A 21,229-nucleotide genomic window follows, 5' to 3' on the forward strand; every position below is an offset into this window, starting at 1 on the left:
AATTAAACAAATTCATGGAAATCTATGGTAGATTTTGCAATGATCATCAACATTAGATTTTGCCAGCAACTGCCCATTAAAAAAAAAAGTCCATAAACTGATTCAAGGCTCATGAATTTTATAAGAGCTTGGCAAATTAGTTTACAAAACCCATTTTAAAATGTTTGCACATCTCTAGTTATAAAGCTATGCAAGTATGAAAGAATGATGCAACAGACTAGAATAACTGCTGTGGAATAGTCCAGCATGAGTGCTGAGATCTAGGCAAGCAGCCCAGTTAAGGGTCCACTCTTTCAAGCAAGTGAAATTGGAAGGCAGAAGGAAATATGTGCTTTTGCACACAGCCCCTCTCTTTGGAACAGTGTGCCAAGGGAAGTCCACCTAGCTTCAAACAGAATTTCATTCAGAAAGCTGCTAAAATCATGTTGGTTTTTTTTAATGCAGGCTTTCATAGATTAATGCATGGTTGGAATTTTAATTGGTCCTGCTACTGTAATGTAATTAATAGGATCCTGTGATGCTTTATAAGGTGTTATGATTTTAGAAAGTATTTTATGGCTTGGGTTTAGGAGGGATTGTGGGTGGAGAGAGATTAAAACATGAATATCTTATATACAGATTTAATTACACTACTTACAATTTTAAATGATTGTGTTTTAGTGTCTTTGTGTTGTTTGTTTTGTCTATACATGGATGTCAAAGCCAACATTTGACATTTTGATGGTTTGTAACCTGCTGTGAGCTTACTTTGAGATAACAGGATATAAATGGGAAAACATAAATAATAAATGTATAAGGTTTTGAATTCCCCTGAGTGGGAGAGATCCTAGCCATTGCACAACAATGACACTTACTATCTTAGCCCTAGAACACACTTGTAATGAGTTAGCAAGGGAAGCGTGATACATGTTTGTCAGTCATAGGATTGCAAGTGTGATGCAAGGGTAATCTGAAGAAAGGCAGAGCAAGACTGAAGCCCAGGGAAGAATATGGCCCCAATAATTTATTAAACAAGAAGCTTAAATCCAGTAGTATGCAAGTCCAGGAAACACTAATAAAATATTCAACCTAATTCTATTTTCTGGTCATTTTCCTACAGCATGGTCAGAGGGGTCATTTACACCAATTTTACCAACATGAGAATTACCATTAATTCAAATAATTATTAAGGAATATGTGTCAACAGCAAGATTAGTGAATTGTAGTCAACAAAAATATTACACTTCCTAATGAACAGCAGAAGCCTGCATAAAAGTCAGGTTGGTCCTGCAAGCCTGCACACTCACCCCAGACACAGCTAGCACTTGTCAGTGGCATGAAAGCCACTAGCATACAACACAGCTGACCGCAGCAAAGGGCACCACCACAACACCACTCCCTGGCCTCTTTCTAGGCACGTATACACCCGACACCTAGCCTCTTAAAGGGACAGTGGTAGGAAGATAGCCTGGGCAACCTTAGATGGCGTTACTGACTTCCTCCTATAAAAGGATCCTTCGGAACAGCCACTGAGGCCTCAGCAATGGGTCTTCTGCATTAGCAGTGCATGTGGCTCCTGCATTCCTGCTTCCTGATTGTTCCTGTGTTCCTGTTCCTGTTTATTCCAGCCTTGCCTTTGCCAGCTTTTCCTCGTCCAACCTTGCCTCATCCAGCCCTGCCTTCTCCTGCTTGTCTCGTCCAGCCTTGTCTTGTCCAACCTCGTCCCCTTCTCCTTGTTTCGTCCAGTGCCTTTGTGTGTCTTTGTCTATTCTGGCATGACTTCCTGGTAGTGACCTCTTGCTTTTGGATCTGACTGCGTTTGCCTGCTGCCTAGGCCTGAGCTCTGGCTTGGACCTGCCTATGTGTGCCCTCTGCCTGCCCCAGCTCTTGGCCTGTCTCCCTGTCTCCAGCATGCTGCCTGTATTGACCCCTGTGTGCCCTTAGACTCTTGCACTCTTCAGCACCCTACGAAACCGCCTAAGTCCTGACAGCCACCAGAACCCAAGGGCTCAACCTGTGGGGCAGGCAGCTGGCAGAGGTAAAGTTCCAGACTGTTCCACTACAGGAAGCATTTGCCAGGTGCCAACTTAGATTCACCTACGAGGCTGTATCAACTGCGCCATAGCACAAAGAGCTCACTCCCACACCAATCATTACATATGCTTTACCTCTATACAGTAATTACTTAACCTCTCGATGTTTAGGAAATTTTAAAATTATATAAGGGGGGGGGGAAGGGGAGATGTGCCAAAGGAAGTATCCACCCCAGATGCCAAATACTTTAGGTATGCCACTGAGGACTGCTTTCAATTGTTGGCCTTTCTTCCAGGAAGGTCCTAACCTATCTTTTGAAGAGGAGTCGAATGGAGAGAAGAGGAGAAGGCCGTCTGGAGCTCTCCAATGGAGGTTTCCATCCCTGGGTCACAGAACACTGCCAGGTTGGAGTGCGGGATTCTTCGTGGATGTGGTAGGGGACCCGGTCAGGGTTAGGACACCCCAGCCCACTTGGGACACTTATCATCCCATTCCATGGAGGATAAGCAAGTTTCAAGCTCCTGCCTTGAGGGGCACATACACAGTTAAAATCTGACTCCTGTAACTATCAGGACCCTGGATGTACTTGGACATTTTATTCATTGCACCTAGTAAGTCTTTTGAAATCAATCACAATAAACTTTAATTTGATCACCCATCCAGAGAGTCTAGCCTGGTTTATAAGAGTCCCTGTCCCAAAGAGCTGAGGTAAGATGCTCACATGGAAGATCATTACTGCCTGGGCCAAAAAGGTTAACCTTCCCCCCATGGAAAATAATCCACCCCTTGGGGACAGAAGAGTAGGGGAAATGGCAGAGAAGGTTGTCCCCAAATGAAATTCTTATGTATGCCCTTAGGATGACAGTCAACGCCACTGAAAAAGGATTACACAGAGAAAGAGGTAAAACATTATCTTATTTTACATAACTGTGTATTAGTTCAATACACACACATCCTTACTTAAGAACCTTCCCTCCCTTTTTCAGGGCAGAGGAAAAATGAGACTTGGATTCAGACAGCGACCAATGAGGCCCCCGACTGTTACGGTCTGGGGAACAAATAAGCCTGGTGGTAACTTGCCGAATCGGGTTTTACTATCCTTAACCAATAAGCCTGATACTTTTAATGCAACTCCAACATTTCTCTCTGTTTCCATGGCAAGGGTAAAGGGAAATTGGATTTAAACATCAACCAACAAGGGCTGTGACTTTTACGCTCTGGGAAACTGATAAGCATGGGGGTAACCTGCACGGTGAGGCAGATACTAGCATAAGCTTGCTGGGCAGACAGGATGGGTGATTTGGTCATTTCTGTTCTATGTTTCTATGTTTCAATGATGGTGCCAACACAAGCACATTTTCAAATTGAAACCTCTCGGCTGGTTTCTTGTTGAAAAATGAGAATCAGTAAGGTCTATGGATACTGACTTTGCACCTGTTTTACCTATGGGGAGAGTCCATATGGGGAAATCAAATCCTCCTGTATTCTTTCCTTCCCCTGATCTCTCTCTCTGTTCCAGGACTGTCACTCTTTACTAAATCTAGCTGCCTTGTGAAACTCAGCAGCTACATTTAGCCATTGGGGTTGGAGGGGAGGGGCAATTTTCAGCTCTAAGGATTTAAGTGGGCAATTCCCTTTTAAAATTGCCTTCAGTGTGACCAGAGACAATACTAAGCATCACCAGAATCCTCAAGTTCCCTTTCTTACTGGCCTTTCTGTATTTTCTGTATTATTATTAGTTTCCTCTTTTTAACTAGGGTACTTTGCAAAACTCTGAAAAGTCCGCAAGTACTTTTACCCATGGGCATTGCACCAGTTCTCAAAAGGAAAAGTACACTCATACGTTCCCTTTGAAAATTACCTAGGAAAACAGTATCCACAAAGGAGGCACACTGTGGCATAATATGTGCACTTTCACTTGCATACAGGCCAGGTGGCCAATTTTTCAAAAAGATGTTTACTGAGGTAAATAGCTTTTAAAAATTGCCCTCCCCATGTATTGCTATGGCAACACTTACAACTTGTCATGTCAATAAAGATTCCTGAATCCAAATCCAGGGTTGCAGTCTCACTCAGATGAACCCAAACAGACTGATCCAGTCCTGGCTTTGCTCCATTCCATGCATGGAGTTGTAGTAGGTCTATATTTCCATATATATACAACAATAATGTAATGTCCATATTGCTTATATTACTTCAGTTATATGTTCCAAGTTGTGTTCTAAGTTGATCTTAGTTGTTTCATAATTGATTGTACTTTATTTTAGATTATCCGTTTATTATATACGATATGTTCCTTGTAAACCGCCTCCCCGGCGATAGTTATCTCTGTTAAATGTGAACCGGAGTGATATGTATTGTATACAGGAACTTCCGGTATATAAAAACCAAAATAAATAAATAAATATATATATGCAGTGGGGAAAAGCCAGGCTTGGATTAGCCTTCTTGGATTGACCTGTGTGAAGTAGCAAACCTATTTTAATCTGAGAGAGTGTTCATGCTGATGGATTTCCAAGGGTAAACCCTAGCTACCATGAATGAGGGCTCATCATCTAGCACCTGTGATAAATAGCAGAATATGGAGTTAAAGTTAGGATTACCAAATGGCTCCAAGTTATCAGAGACAGGCTGATCCAGTTCTGGGTTTCTCCCATTGCCTGTATGGACTTGCAGTTCTTACTTTCTTAAGGAATCCAATGGGGAAATCACAGATACAAAGAAAGCATACTTCACAAATAAAATTATCAAGCAAAACACTCTCCATTAAAATGATTCCAAACAATCAATAAGCTCAAATCCCTACCCCATGCTATTACTCCCTGGACATCAGAAACACCGTAAAATAACCTACCAAGACTGTTTAATGATAAAATCTCACAAATCCAATCAGAAATGAACAGTAATTTAGGAAAGACCCTATCTCAGCTATAACAGACTACATCGTGCTGCACACTTACCACTTTCTGCCTCTTACAGGAAGAAAATGTCAATATTTATTCATTGTTGAACAATTAATAGCTTCTATGTGCCACCCTCAAAACTATTACTTGCCAACATGAGTCTTAACAATCTTGGATAATCAAACAAACATGTATATTTGTATATGCAGTTTTATGAGTGTTTTTATGTTATCTGCCCTGAACTTTGGAGGGTGCAGGATCCAAGTAATTTAAAATAAATAAATAGCCCATTTCACGGATCAGCACTGTTGTATCCATATCCTCTCCTCTGTGAAGTACTTCAAAGACACCAGAATTCCTCCAAAAGACAGCCCTGGTTCTCCTCAGAACTAAGAAAGCTCAAACTCCAACTAAGACAAAATGAGGCTAAATGGCGCAAAAACCCAGGAACCAACACCCTTTCAATCTACAAATCATCTCTGCATCAATACAAATCAAGCACCTTAAGATCCAAGAGGGACTATTACGCCTCGAAGATACATGACCTTGTATTCGATGCCAAAGCCCTCTTCAGCTATGTAGCCAACCTCACACAAGTAAACCAACCAGAGATTGCACATGACCAAGCTCAATCGAAAGCGGAAGAATTAGCTCTATTCTTCAGCAACAAAATCAACACTCTTCTATCTCAGCTCCCCACTAACCCCACTGTTCCACTAACCACTCCTCAACCCTCAATCAACCTCACTCAGTTAGAAGAACTTGATACAACTTCATCCATGGAGATCCAAGGAATTCTAAGGAAAATGAAACCTTCTTCCCACCCTTCAGACCACATCCCAGCCAAACTACTACTATCAATTCCAGATTCTATCTCCAAAACCCTGGCAGATATCATAAATTGCTCCCTCACACAAGGACTCTACCCTGACAACCTCAAACTAGCCTCACTCAAACCCCTTCTCAAAAAACCAAATCTTGACCCAAACGATCCTAACAACTTTAGACCGATAGCCAACCTCCCCTTCATAGCCAAGATAATGGAAAAATTGGTAAACTCACGACGCTCAAACTACCTTGAAGACAATAACCTACTATTCCCATCACAATACGGATTCCGTAAAACCTTAAGCACGGAAGCCCTCCTCATCTCTATGACCGACCACATCATCCTAGGCTTAGACAAAGGACAATCCTTCCTTCTGATCCTACTCGACCTTTCGTCTGCATTTGACACGGTCAATCACTCTCTTCTCATCAACCAACTAACAGCCATAGGTATCTCTGGCACTGCCCTATCTTGGTTTAGAACCTTCCTCAGCAACAGAGGATATAAGGTTAAGATTCACAATAAAGAATCCTCTCTTCACCCCGCGTCAGTAGGAGTCCCTCAGGGCTCATCCCTGTCTCCTACCTTGTTTAACATTTATCTGTTACCCTTATGTGAACTCCTCACTAACCTCAATCTCAAACACTTCCTCTACGCCGACGATATTCAGGTCCTGATCCCCATCAAGGAGTCACTCGCAAAAACACTGTCTCACTGGGAAACCTGCCTCCAAAATATCAAACAGCTTCTCACAAGTCTCAACCTGATACTAAATTCATCAAAAACGGAACTTCTAATCATCACACCAGAAAACAGCTCCCTCACACACACTCATCCAACCTTACCAAACACTACACAAGTGAGAGACCTAGGAGTTCTAATTGACCATCACCTAAACCTGAAAGCGAACATCAACAAAACCACCAGAGACTGCTTTTATAAGCTCCAAGTGCTGAAAAGAATACGACCTCTCTTCCACACTCATGACTTTAGAACGATTCTACAATCAATCATTTTCGCAAAGCTGGACTATTGTAATACCATCATGCTTGGTCTCCCTTCATCACACACCAAACCATTGCAAATGGTCCAAAATGCCTCCGCCCGTATACTCACTAACACCAGGAGAAGAGAACACATAACACCTATCCTGATGGGCCTCCACTGGCTGCCTATCCACTTCAGAATAATCTACAAGGCCATTCTCACCATTTTCAAAAACATCCATCAATTAGCCCCAATCGATCTCCATATCCCCCTCCGATTACACTACTCAACAAGACCGACAAGAGATGCTTACAAAGGATCACTTCAAGTACCTCCAGCCAAAACTACCAGACACATCACGCTTAGAGATCGGGCCTTCTCCACAGCTGGTCCAACTTTATGGAACTCCATTCCCCCGGATCTTAGAATGGAACCCAGCATCTCAACATTCAAGAAAAGACTCAAGACGTGGCTGTTCACGCAGGCCTTTGCTAACTCCAACATTACTTAACTCCCTTTAATCAACATACTTCGCTAGTAATAGCATTAATAGCCACCCCTTATAATGTTATTATATATATTTATAATTATCTGATCTTCATTTTCCTTCTTACTCCAAGTTATTGATGATTCCCTGTTACATGTAACTGCTTTTCTGCACTATTGTTCAAATTGTAAAGTTTATTTTAATTGCACCCCTGTTTCTTGTGAACCAGCATGATGGGACTATCGTCTTGAATGTTGGTATATAAAAAAAAACAAATAAATAAATAAAAAATAAATTACAATGGCCTTTCAACATACATAATTATCACATTGCCAGACAAGATTAAACTGTGGAACCCCCTCAGCCCAAATCAGATGAAACAATTTCCAGCCTTAAAACCCATCTAGGAAAAATATCAACCTGACTGCACCAAAACAAACTAAAATTAAATCCATAAAAGGCAGGTACTGTGAATTATAAAAAAGAATCCAGTAATATACACTTGAAAGTGACCCTTGAAGGGACGGAACTTCCCTTCCCTGCCCAAGCCCAAAGTATGGGCTTCATACTAGACTATCAGTCTATCATGGGAGCCCAAATTCGAGAACTAACAAAATCGACTTTCTTTGACCTCTGTCACCTCCACCCTGTCTTCAATGGCCCAGCCTTTGCTATGGTTAAGTAGGCCTGTATCATTTCCACCCTGGACTATTGCAACTCACTCTACATTGGCATCACGAAGAAACTGAAGCCTACAACCCATCCAGAAGCCCAAATGATGCAAAATGAAAGTAGCTTTAGCAGCATCACTCCAGTCCTAAATCTCTACATCTAACTCCCAACTCTACCACACCAAATTCAAAATCCTGGTCTTGACCTTCAAGACTCCCAAAGTTTAGGCATCACCTTACCTAATTAGGTGCCTCACCTCATGCATTCCTTCCTGCTCTTACATTCATTGGTACAAGCCTCCTCATTGTACCTACTCCCAAGGAAATGTGCCTCACCAAAGCTAGGAATAAATCTTACTCAGGTTCAGTTCCAACCTTCTGGAACTATCTGCTATCCAATATCAGAGCTAGCTTCCGACCTCTTAGTATTCAGGAAGCTGCTAAAAACTTGGAACCAGATTTTCAAAAGGTTACGTGCGTAAATCTGGAGGATTTACGTGCGTAACTGGGCTTACGCATGCCAAGCCTATTTTCAAAAGGCCCGGCCACGCACATAAAGCCTCGGGACGCGTGTAAGTCCCGGAGTTTTACAAAAAGGGCGGTCCGGGGGGCAGGGAGGGGTGGGGTGGTCCGGGGCGGGGGCATGGCCAGAGGCCTTCTTACGGCTGCTGGGCTGGGGATAGTGCGCTGGTTGTTGGCCGGCGCACGCAACTTACTTCAGCCCCAGGGCTGAAGTAAGTTTAACAAAAAAAAGAAAGTAACAAAGGTAGAGGGGGAAGGGTGGGGGAGATAGGGGAAGGGAAGGTGAGGTGGGGGGGGGGGGGTAGGGAAGTTCCCTCTGAGGTTGCTCCGATATCGGTTTCGATTTCGATTGTAATTCTAACTTGGTGCAACATGCTTTGGACTCTCTGTTTGGAAAAGTGTAATATAATAAATGATGAAGATGATGATGATGCAAATCAGAATGACAACTCCATCTGCATGCAATGAGGCCAAACCAGGGCTGAATTGGCATTTTATTGATGACCTGGAGCCCTCAGGTAACCCAATTAAAGTAGGCTTTTATTGGGCTTGAAATCCAAAACGTTTCAAGCAAATAAATAGCCTGAATGCAATGTAAAAGCTATTTCAGGAGAAAAGGCTTACAAAGCAGGCTGTGCTGCTATAATAAAAGATGCACACCTTTTGTTGCATAAAAAGTAAAGATACAAGAAATAAAGGGGTAGATATTCAAATGCTACTTAGCCGGACAAATTGGACTTATCCAGCTAAGTGGCTGCCACTGAGTATCCAGCTATGTTCAGCGGTCACCACTTAGCTGGATAAGTATTTATCTGGCTGACAGGATTGCTGGATATCTTGGGGGTGGGCAATGGGCAGATCGAGGAGGGGGCAACTTATTTGTTTAGCTTAATATTGGGCTCAAAAGAATAGCCTTGGTGAAGCATTGACCTACAAGGGTGTGTAAGAAAATAAGCAATGGTAAAAATTATTTGTGAATTCATCCCATTTCCTTTAAGTTGGTAAAAGTCTGGGCACATAGCTGCTATTTTATTTTCCAACTCCATTTGATCTCTGTATTATTCAGCTATAGTGGGGCAAAAGCGATGAAGGGATTTTGTTTCTTTGAGACAGAGATGACATCGATTCTGCCCCAGTGCAACTCCATGTGAGTGGACACCAGGTAGCATCCTTAATGTAAGGCAAATCAGTCCACCACTGAGAGCCCAAGCTTTCACAGCATGGATGTTGGTGGCATGAGCTGCAAGTATCTTACTTGCCAAGAAATATTATACCTACCTTGGGATAAAAAAGTAACTAAATATTGACATCAGATGGTGGTGTTTAGCAAGCAGAAAACTGATATTTTGAGGAACACAGGAACGCCACTAGTTCTGCTATAAAAAGATCAACTGATCTGTTTAGATATTTTACTCTAGGTGCACAACCTTAAACTGTATCACTATATGCTTTTCAGAGGAAGAAATACTCTTTAGCATAAAGTTATTTTTTTCTGTAACTGCAACAGTATTTCTAAATGCCGCATATCTTGCTGTACTCTAGCCTTCTAAATCATCTATCTGAGGGTTATCAAATCAAATCTTATTTATAGCTCATTTTTCCTAAAAGCTTAAAGCAAGGTACTGTAGTATAAAACTGTAAACAAACAAAGCAATCAGTAAGTTAAAACAAACCAACTAGATAAAAACAAACAAATAAAACAATGTAATAAAATCAAATATATTACACATTCAATAAAGAGTAAATAGAGATTAAAAAATATGCAAGATCAGAAAATTACAAATAGACTAGGAACATAAAAACACCAAACTATCCAATGTCAAAATGAAATCCTCAGATGTTAAAAACAAAACTTAAAAACATCCAAAAATATTGAGCTCATAAAAAACTGATTAAACAGCCATGCTTTAACTTTTTTCAAAACATGTAATAATTGGGAAAGCACTCAAGAATGCCCTTCACTTAGTACTGCTATACTTCCATGATAAGTTAGCTGGCATTTGAGCTAGTTAGGTGCCAAGTAAACTGTACACATAAGATAATATAGTCATTCTGGGGGAGGGGAGAGGGAGGTTCATGCATACCCATTACCTTACCTATTAGAGTAGTTGAAGGAATGGTATCAGATGGCACTTTGAGAAGAAATTCCACCACAGGTTGCAGATCAATGAAAAATCAGCAGAAGCAGCAAAAAAAAAAAAAAAAAAGGGGGGGGGGGGTAGAGAAATTCAACATAAAGCAGGTCAGTAATCACAAGACCCAGTATGTCAAGAAATGCATAGTAGAAAAAAGTAGACAGGAATACCTGAGTAATAGGAATTCAACAGAGATTTGCTCTGCAGGGTTTTGCTTTGGACAGAAAATGAACAAGGAGAAGATGATGCTAGGTGGAAAAGATAAAAGGAACAGGGTTTAGACATGTAAAATATATAAAAGATGGACAAAACACTTGCAAAGCAAGCTAGGCATGCATACACACACATGCAAAGGTAGAAACAGGCATGCAAAACACAAGGAGTGCTCTAGTAACTGAAACTGGAAGTCAGGATTATTATGACCCCCCATGTTCTTTTCCCTGGACTGCCATTAACTCTTGGTGGTTATGGCCAGGTTGTGTCATTTCTCTGTGCCTTATTTTAATCAGTTGTAGAAGGGCAATATAATTAAATCTGTAAGTCAATGTGCACGTTCAGCCACTTCAGAGGTAGGCAAGTTTCTAGAAAAGGGCTGTGATGTAAAAGACGTTAAATCCTACTTTGGATAACAGGCACTATATAAGTGCTAATTATTATAATGATTATTGTGTAGCATCGAGTCATGAAAGGGAGTGCTTTACCTATCCAATTCATTTCATGTGAAATTTGAGACTGAAAGTTTAGTGCCTCAAGGTATTCAAGAACTATGAAAATGTCTAATTCAAGTGCTAGGTAAAGTGTCTTAATAATATAAAAAAAGAAGCATTTTATGGCGATTTTCATGATTTCATATTTTATGATTTTAACTTGGTGCCTTTACACTCACATCACCACATAACAATCAAGAAGCTTAATCAGCTATATGTATTGCAGCTATCATCTTCCAGCAGCTAAACTCACACTATAATTAGTATTATTTAGAGAATCCTCTGCTTCATTACATAATACACTTTGAATATACACAGGAATAAAGAAAGCCTATGATTTTTAACCCTTTCCTGACATCAGCATGGTCAAGCAGGCCCTTTTTTGGAATACTCAGGTGATCCATGTTGATCACTGGTGGAAGTAAATGGGATACATATGTGATATCTTAAATAATGCCATATTCTTTATGATTCCAAATATATTTGGACCAAGGTCAACGATACTTATGTTGCAGGAGAATAAAGAAAACGCTGGATTTAATGTCGAGGCTATGACTTTGACACCTGAAATCCTTTCTTGCCAATATTTTCAAGGGAATCCTTACAGTTAATAAGTATGAAAACTAATTGCATTCACATCTTTCTTCTTAGACAGAGCCTTTTTGTTTAATAAGAATCATAGAAAACCCTACTGAAGTTGAACTGCTCTACAAGGACCCTCAACAGGTCCGTCATCTTGATTCCCTCTTCCCCTTGAAGGAAGATGTTGGTCCCAGTGAAAGTTCGTGTTCATTCGTTCTCTTACTGGACATTAACAGCAGCTCATGAACACACAAAAAGAAAGATGGAGAAGTAGACTTTAAAAGTATCATTTTTTTGAAACTTCAGCTTTAAGGAACTAATTTAATTAGCCAGTTAATGAACAGGATAAAAAAACTACCACTTTAACTGTACAATAAAAGGGTAAACGTGCAGTAAGCATGCAACATGATCAAGGAATAAAACATTCAGTCTTATTCACCCCAATCAAATATATTACCATAAGAATTAACATAGCCCTGAAATAGCTGAAACTGTAAAAGTGTATCATTCTAATCTATCTATCTGTCTGACTATATAAAACTCTTGACTTAAAGGGGTAACAGAACAATAATTGTGTTGAGAAGTTAGTTCAGCTTACTGAATCCATTCACATCCTGGGAGCTGGAAGAAAATGCTTCGTCATTATGGATAGCACCCAGTTTGCTAGAACTCTTGTCTGATGTGGCAACTGGCCCCATTTCCCTCTGGGTGCTGCTCTGAGTCTCCTTCTGCTTCTTAGCTAGTTTTCTTGAGAGAGAGAAAAACCATTTAGTGAAATATATATATATATATATATATATATCTGGGGCATACTGTAAAAAGCTGTTAACTGCAGACACCTGAGCTCCTAAAAAATGTGTGTGTGTGTGTGTGTGTGTGTGTGTGTGTGTGTATATATATATATATATATATATATATATATATATATATATACACACACACATATATATATATATATCCATAAAACTACACATCCCACAAAATACATTTGTAATTCAGATAGTCATATTATTTGATTACATGATATAATTTTCTTTTATTTCTGTTCCATTTTTTTTCAGTTTATCATGATAAATTCCCAGCAGATCTCGGAATGATGTGGGTTTTACTAATAAAGAACTGCAGTTAGTCTCTAAACTGGTACCATATAATGATAATGACAGACATTTTTTAAACATAATAAATGTTGTGTGCAACTTGAACGTTCAAAAGGTTTTTTTTGCACACTACTGTATGCAAAGTGAACCAAAACATAATACACTAGGTATAGAGATGATGGAGGAAATTGTGGTAAAAGAAAATCTTGGGCATTAAAAAAGATGAATATACAAGTGGAATTCAGTGCATTTTGAACATAAGGACACACTGTAGTAAGTAAATGGCAGCTCTTACAGTAAACTTCAGATCTGTGGTTCCTGTTAACTTAGAACCAAGAACATAATTGGTGTGCCCTTGGTGTACCCTTCCTCTTATATGGATGTCCATTTAACCAGTTGAGGGTGTCTCAACTGATTATTGGTGAACAAGAACATGATGCCAAGAAGTATAAAAGGATAATACCACAGGCCAACCAGTGATAGCCTCAGTTCCTAAATAATTTAACGTGAATCAGTTATTTAACGTGAATCAGGTATTTAACATAAATCAGGTATTTCAATAACAAAAAAAAAAATGCTATGGCAATTCTTCACCTTTACTAAAGGAAGGTCTGTACTCCTCTCAGTAGAGATGTGAATCGGAACTGAAATCCGAACCGATTCTGGTTCCGATTCACATCTATAGAGATGTGAATCGGAACTGAAATCCGAACCGATTCTGGTTCCGATTCACATCTCTACCTCTCAGTAATGTGCTGTAGGGGCTCCTACAGGCCCTTTGTTATTTTGTGATAATAAAGAGTATTTCACCTAATGGAACACAGCTGGTCAGAGCCCACAGATTAAAACACAATAGTTGACAGAAAAACACTGGCTTTCATTCATGGCAAAGCTGAATTTTCTTGCAAGTAGTGCTTTAAGAATACACAGGTCTATCCTGTAAAGTGCGGCCGCGTTTACCCTGCTCCTAAGCCGTGTTCTACTCACTTTCCGGCCGCGTTATCCCTTCCTGCGATCCCGAATCCCCTTTAACCTACTCCTACCGCGTCCTAAAATCCCCGGCCAACCCCTTCCGCACGCGGCATGTATATTGCATGCAAACGAGCGAATTAGCTATTCCCTAGCATCCCGTAACCCGCGCCCCGACTATCGCTATCTTTCCCTGCCGTTTTGTCGCGCATTTAACCTGCTAACTTACCGCCTACCCTTACCCCTGCGGTAGAGGCAGGGGTAAGGGTAGGAGGCAAGCTTTCCCCCAGCCCCCGCTCACCTGCCCCGGCCGCGATCACGGGTGCCGGTCTCCGGGGCAGCCCCAGTCCTCTCCCCTCCTCCCGAAGCAAAAAAAAAAAAAAAGTAAGGTAAATTAGAAATGAACTTGGTTAGGTCAGGCCTACTATACTGCAACATGCTTTGCCTTGTTAGTACATATCTATATGCAACGCAATTTAGCCATTCTCTTGTAGAGCAGGGTTTGGTACAATCCAAAAACAAAAGCTGACCACAATTTCCCAAGAAGAGCTTTGCTACTATATTTGTCTGCTGCATATAAAGAATTTTGTTATCTCCCAGATATCTGAGAAAGACAAACTCAGTCATGCAAAGAGGTTAAATGGGTAATGTCACAACTTCCTATTGGCATACTCTGGAATGAAGGAATGCTTAGGAAGGGGGCAGAGAGCCCAAATAAGTCAGTCTCACTTCAAAAGAGCAAAGTACGTAATACAGAAATGTGAACCTCAAAGCATTCTGCAGTCTGGATAACCACTTTGATTAGGTGTGAAAGGTGGTATGTCAAGAGAAATACAAATAAATAAATAGCAGTTTGTAGAAAAGTACATAGAATCAGAGCTGGGTGAAAAACAGAGCTCTCCACTGATTTTACCAACTCTGATCCATTTTGAAATTTTTTTGGGGTGAAAGACCATTTTTTTTCCTTCTGTTAAATAAACCCTGACTTGGGTGGTTCATGAAGAGTCGAGGCTGATCAATTTTCATGTGAATCTATGAATGTGGTATATGCACTATGGTGCCCCTGTAATAAAGTCTATATAGGGAAAACCACACGCAAGATAAAAACAAGGATACATGAGCACCTCAGTTGCCTCAAACATCAGAAAGAAGGGGCCCCTCTAGTTGAGCACTGGCAAGCAGCCGGACATCAAGCCCAGGAATTTACAGTGGTGGTGATTTTTCAAGTGAAACAACATCCACGAGGAGGGGACTTAAATCTAAGATTGACGCAAATAGAACAAAGATTCATCTACACATGGAACACAGTCATCCCTAGGGGTCTCAACTGCGAAATAGACTGGTCAATCTTTTAAAGCACGCTCAGATTCCTTTTGACTTTTCAAACCATCTTGGGCTCACTAGAAGCAATACGGTGGGCATCATAAACGAAGAGAGCAAGAACAACAGTTACCCTCAGGTTTGATATACCAAGAGTAGAGATTTCAACAACCAACAAATAAGAAGAAATAGCGATCCATTAGATCCTAGAGTCCTAACACATAGAGATGACAGCAAAAAGGATGGTTTTTCAAAAAAAACTACAAAAACTACAGGAATGAGAGGTCATAAATATAGTGAGAATAGTGATAATAGTAGGTGTCCACTAGTATAGAGGATGTAATAGCATAGGAGAAATCATAGCTACTTATCAGGTCCAGCAGTCTTAGCATCAAACCAAACATGCTGAAGCAACCCCCTTATAGTGCTGGAAGGGGGAGAGAAGTCTCTATTGAATTTGAATTTAAATATATAATCACAACGGTGTCAATTTTCAGCCGCAGTGCAGCTCAGCTAGTTAGCTGGATAACTTTATCTGGATAATTAGCAGGGTGTATTCCGTTGCATAGTCCAGTGGTTCTCAACCTTTTTCCCATCGTGACACACCTGACAGGCCACGCTCACATGTGTGACACACTGCTCATTACAATTCACGGCGGAAATAAAAAGTAAAGGTCCGGTAATTATTTTTATTGTTTAAAATGACACAAGGAAAAGATACATATTCTGTCTGAACAGAAATTGTATAAATAGTAAACATCCCACACCAAAACAGCACTAATTTCCAGCACTTAAACAGTAACCACTTTACCTAAGAAAAGGCAACACTGAAATATTATACCAGGCCTTAAGACACCAATACATATCCTATTAGGAAAACGGACCAAGTCAGGCTGCTATAGAGCCCTACACAGAAACTACACACCAGCAGAAAACCTCACCTAAATCACATGTGCTGACCTTCACCTAACAAAGAATAAAGAGACCAAAACACATAACTAGAAGCATGCAGAAAAAACTGAATTGGAAACTGCAACAAGCCAGAGTCTCTGTATGCAGTGTAATAAAGGAAAAAAGAAACCACCCATCCTTATAAAACAAATCAAGAAATATAAAATCAGTAGCAGTAAAACCATACTAACAAAAAGAACAGATTATTTCAAAGCAGCTGATGAGTGGAATATCCAATAATTAAAAACTCATATAAAAAATTTCTAGATACCAATAAAATATTTCAAAATAGCAGACACAAAGACCCAGTAATGAAAAATAAGGATACACAATTTTTTTTGCTCTGCATACCTGGAAACCTTTGATATCCAGGTGTCCTGAGATTGTTTTGAATTAGCAGGAGGAGGGGTAATTTGCTTGGAACTTTCTCCTCTCTCTGTCACATACCAGTGCTCTCTCACACACTGGCTTTCAATTACACACCTATACACACATGTTCTCAGTCACTCACATATACACATGCTTTTTCTCTCACTTATATAGGCTCTTAATTACACATTTACACACATGCTGTCTATCTTTTCACTCACTTACACACACAGGCTTTCCTCACACATACATGCTGTTTTTTCTCTCACACACAGACTCTCATTCACATGCTTACAAACATGCTCTCTCTCTCTCATTTACACACAGGCTCTCAATCACATACTCACATGCTCCCTCACCTAAACCAGCTCTCAATCACACACAGACACCCATGCTCTCTCTTTCTCTTATTTACACACAGGCTGTCAATCACCTACTCACATGCTCCCTCACCTAAACCAGCTCTCAATCACACACAGACACATATGCTCTCTCTCTTACTTATACACACAGGGGTAGATTTTCAGACGAGCGCGAACAGCCTACTTTTGTTTGCGCTCCAGGCGCTCCAGGCGCAAACAAAAGTACGCTGGATTTTAGTAGATACGCGCGTAGTCGCGCGTATCGGCTAAAATCCTGGATCGGCGCGCGCAAGGCTATCGATTTCGTATAGCCTGCGCGCGCCGAGCCGCGCAGCCTACCCCCGTTCCCTCCTAGGCCGCTCCGAAATCGGAGCGGCCTAGAAGGGAACTTTCCTTTGCCCTCCCCTCACCTTCCCCTCCCTTCCCCTACCTAACCCACCCGCCCGGCCCTGTCTAAACCCCCATCCTACCTTTGTCGGGGGATTTACGCCTCCCGGAGGGAGGCGTAAATCCCCGCGCGCCAGCGGGCCTCCTGCGCGCCGGGCCGCGACCTGGGGGCGGGTACGGAGGGCGCGGCCACGCCCCCGGGCCGTAGCCACGCCCCCATACCCGCCCCCAAAATGCTGCCGACACGCCCCCGCAACGCCGCGCGCTCCGGCCCCGCCCCCGACTCGCCTCCCGACACGCCCACTCCGAAAACCCCGGGACTTACGCGAGTCCCGGGGTTCTGCGCTCGCCGGTGAGCCTATGTAAAATAGGCTCACCGGCGCGCAGGGCCCTGCTCGCGTAAATCCGCCCAAAACCGGGCGGATTTACGCGAGCAGGGCTCTGAAAATCCACCCCATAGGTTCTTAATCATACATACACATGATCTCTCTCACACACAAAGGATCTCAATCATACACACATACTCTTTCTTCCAAACAGGTTTTCAATCACAAACTTACACATACAGGTTCCCAATCGTAAACTTACATTCATGCTCTCTCTCTCACAGGCAGGCTCTCAATCACAGACATATTCTCTTTCATATATACAGGCTCTCAATCACACACATACATGCTATCTCACTCACACACATACACACATGCTTGCTTGCTCATTCACTCTCCCTCCCCCCGGAATTAGCAGCAGCAGCAGCCTCCTCCCAACCCTATCCTTCATTTTCAGCCCTCGCACGGTGAAAAGAGTCCCATCGGCTGCAGGAGTTGACGTTCTTCTTCCTTTTTCTCCGAGCCGCGCTGCTCATTCCTCAGGCCGCGCCTCTCTTTTCTTCTTCGGGCCAACGCTGACACACTCACATGGTCTCTTCTTCTCGCGCATGCACCCGATGCTCACCACTTCCTCTTCCGGGCTGCGGGGGGGGGGGGGGGGGAGCAGCGGGAAGAAGAGACCATGCTGATGCCGCTGACTCCAGCTGTCCTGCCGCGTTCCGCCCAGGCTGACAGCATTTTATGCCCGGGTGGAGGAGGACCGGGGAGCAGCTGGGTCAGCGGGGGACTGGGGTGACACACCTGGTGTTCTTGGCGACACACTGGTGTGTCGTGACACACAGGTTGAGAACCACTGGCATAGTCAATGTGAATAACAATATTGGCATTAGGCAGATTATTTATTTGATTTATATTCTTATTTTCTTGCACTTCAAAGAGGATTACATTCAGGTGCTGTAGGTATTTCTCTGTCTTCATAATCTAAGTACCTGTTTCACTATGAGTTTTTCCCATTGACCCAAAATGGGAGAAAAGACTTAGTAATCTAGCCTGAAGTTTGTACCTGAGGCAATGGAGGGTGAAGTGACTTGCCCAAAGTCATATGAAGTGGCAGTGGGATTTGAACCCTAACTTTCCTGGTCTGTAGTCTGCTGCTCTCAACATGAATGCCACTCCTCCCCAGAATCCCCAACTTATCCAGCTAAAATTTAGTCTGATAAGTCACTGAATATGCCAGTTTTGCTGTTTAGATGGATAACTAAGTGGCTTTTGAATATCAACTTCCTAATACGTAGTCACAGAAATAAGAAATTAAGAAATAAACTTCGCTGCATGCTAAAACACCAAGTTCCAGATGTTGTAGAAAATTAGCAGGCAACTCTAAGAAAATTGATAATTTCCTCTGGATGCCTGTAGAAACAAAGGCCATTATAGCAGCTTGCACTGTAAATACCTGTGACAAGCCTCCAAAACCAAAGAAACAAACCAAAAACTGTCATAAAAATATTGCAACCTATGAAGGCAAAGCTTTCTGCAAATTATTTTCTACTCTTTTGCTTTCTGGGGAATATACCTAAGAGTGAATTCATCCCTTCCACTCTCCTGAGGCTGAATTGAATGTAAACCATAGCCAAATCTGGCATCAGTGGAGCAAATGCCAGCTTTAGCTAAGATACAGCAACATAGAGAGGACCACAGATGCTGCTTCAGTGCTTTTACTGTCAGTAAATTAAAAAAAAATCTCTATATATACATATAAATGACTAGTTATCAGGCACTGTTAATGCTACCTAAAGTGCTCAAATAAAAACAGAAGAACAACCCAAAGGAAAGAGCACAAATGTTAAGTATTGATCAATTTAAAAGTGTTTCTTTATTAACATATTTCATAAAAATAACTGAGCACTTGTACATTAAGATTCGTGACTATGCAAAAACATATACATTTATCATTTTGAACAAACGCTGTGCTATAATGATGCAAAAGTGTTCAAAAAAGTTATAATCACATCCAAGAAACATCATACCCAAGAACTATACTGCACCATCCTAAGCACTGTTCTACATCCCTTTAATTTGTAAAAAAGATGTTTAGTTTGTAACAGCCTTTTGGGATTGTTAAAAAATGTAACATACTCAGCATTGTAAGGTCCCTCCATACTTTTAAAATGTTACAATGGTCTTTCTTGTAATGGAATAATACACTGTTGATTCAGTGCTTCTTAGCTTTTCTAAGATTTTCCCATACATCTGATATTATGATACAGAATCACTGTGTGTGTGATTATAACTTTTTTTTGTGTACTTTTGCGTCGTTATGGCACAGCGTTTGTTCAAAATTATAAATGTATGTTTTGCATAGTCATGAATCTTAATGTACAAATACTCAGTATTTGTATGAAATTTGTTAATAAAGATAAATGTCTAAACTGATCAATACTTAATTAGTGCTCATTCTTTTGGGTTCCTCTTCTCTCTCTCTCTCTCTCTAGATATATAGATATACAGTTTATATAAAACAGTCAGCAACTAAGCCTCTGCTGGCATTTGACTTTTCCATTCTTCATTCACATCAAAGTGTGAAACTGCTTAAAAATTTATAAGTGACCTTCTTTAGCCAGGAGCTCGTAAAATACACTGAGCTCAGACACACATTCTACACAGGAACATAAAAATAGACAAGCTATACTAAAACACTGTATGTTACCTATAGTTTGACTAAGCAAAAGGAAACCGGTGGAAGTTTGTTGAGCAGGTATCTGACTCAGTCATATGCTTATCTCACTTCAGTCTGATACAGGCCCTCATCAAATACAGAATAAAGACATCATAAAGTATAATCAGAAATGTGCAGACAAAAACTGAACTGGAAACTGCAACAAACCAGATTCTATATGCAGTGCAACAATGGATAAACAGTAACCATGCCACATAAAACATCAAACAATAAAATCAAGAAATATAAAATATATTAGTAAATCATACTAAACAAATGAATGAATATTTCAAAACAGCTGATAAATAAAACATCCAACCAATACAAACTCATTGTAAAATGCTTACAATATTTCCCAAACACCAATATTTCAAAACAGCAGACACATCAAACAACTAATAAAAATTAAAAAAAAGTTCACCACTCTCCATACTTGAGAATTTTTTACTCTAGTCACCAAAACATATAAGCAAATGCACAGACAAAAACTGAGCTGGAAATCGCAACAAGCCAGATACTGTATATGAAAACCAAAAATATTACCATTCCTCATAAAACATCAAATAATAAAACTAAGAAATATAAAATACAATAGGAAAACCATACTAAAATAAAGAACAAATATTTCACAATGGCTGACAAATAGAAGATCCAATAATTAAAACGTTGTTTTTAAAATACTGTTTTAAAATATGTTTTTGGTGTTTGGAAGACACATCAAATAACCTCCAATAATTAAAAATAAGGATAAAATATCTTGTGCTCTCCATACCTTGAAATGTTCAATTTCCAATCATCCTAAGATTGTCATACATTAGCAAAAGAGAGTGGATGCACAAATGTTCTCCTTCCTCTCTCCCTCCCTCCCACATACACCCTGACAGAAGCCATATCCT

At 40.8% G+C, this 21,229-nt stretch overlaps 1 protein-coding gene across 6 annotated transcripts in view; it reads right to left on the minus strand.

Moving 5' to 3' along the window:
- Positions 1-21,229, minus strand: part of PTPRT (protein tyrosine phosphatase receptor type T) — a 1,509,925-nt gene that overhangs the window by 129,484 nt on the left and 1,359,212 nt on the right. For 2 of the 6 annotated variants that reach the window (XM_029612342.1, XM_029612343.1), the window contains 3 exons: positions 12,435-12,583; positions 10,718-10,795; positions 10,509-10,544 (listed from right to left, as the gene is read on the minus strand). In XM_029612342.1, the coding sequence (XP_029468202.1) occupies positions 10,509-10,544; positions 10,718-10,795; positions 12,435-12,583 (263 nt within the window). The remainder of the gene's footprint in view (positions 1-10,508; positions 10,545-10,717; positions 10,796-12,434; positions 12,584-21,229) is intronic. The other 4 variants (XM_029612345.1, XM_029612344.1, XM_029612346.1 and 1 more) reach the window with 3 other exon arrangements.

This window comes from Rhinatrema bivittatum, chromosome 8, assembly GCF_901001135.1.
Source record: "Rhinatrema bivittatum chromosome 8, aRhiBiv1.1, whole genome shotgun sequence".
Taxonomy (NCBI): domain Eukaryota; kingdom Metazoa; phylum Chordata; class Amphibia; order Gymnophiona; family Rhinatrematidae; genus Rhinatrema; species Rhinatrema bivittatum.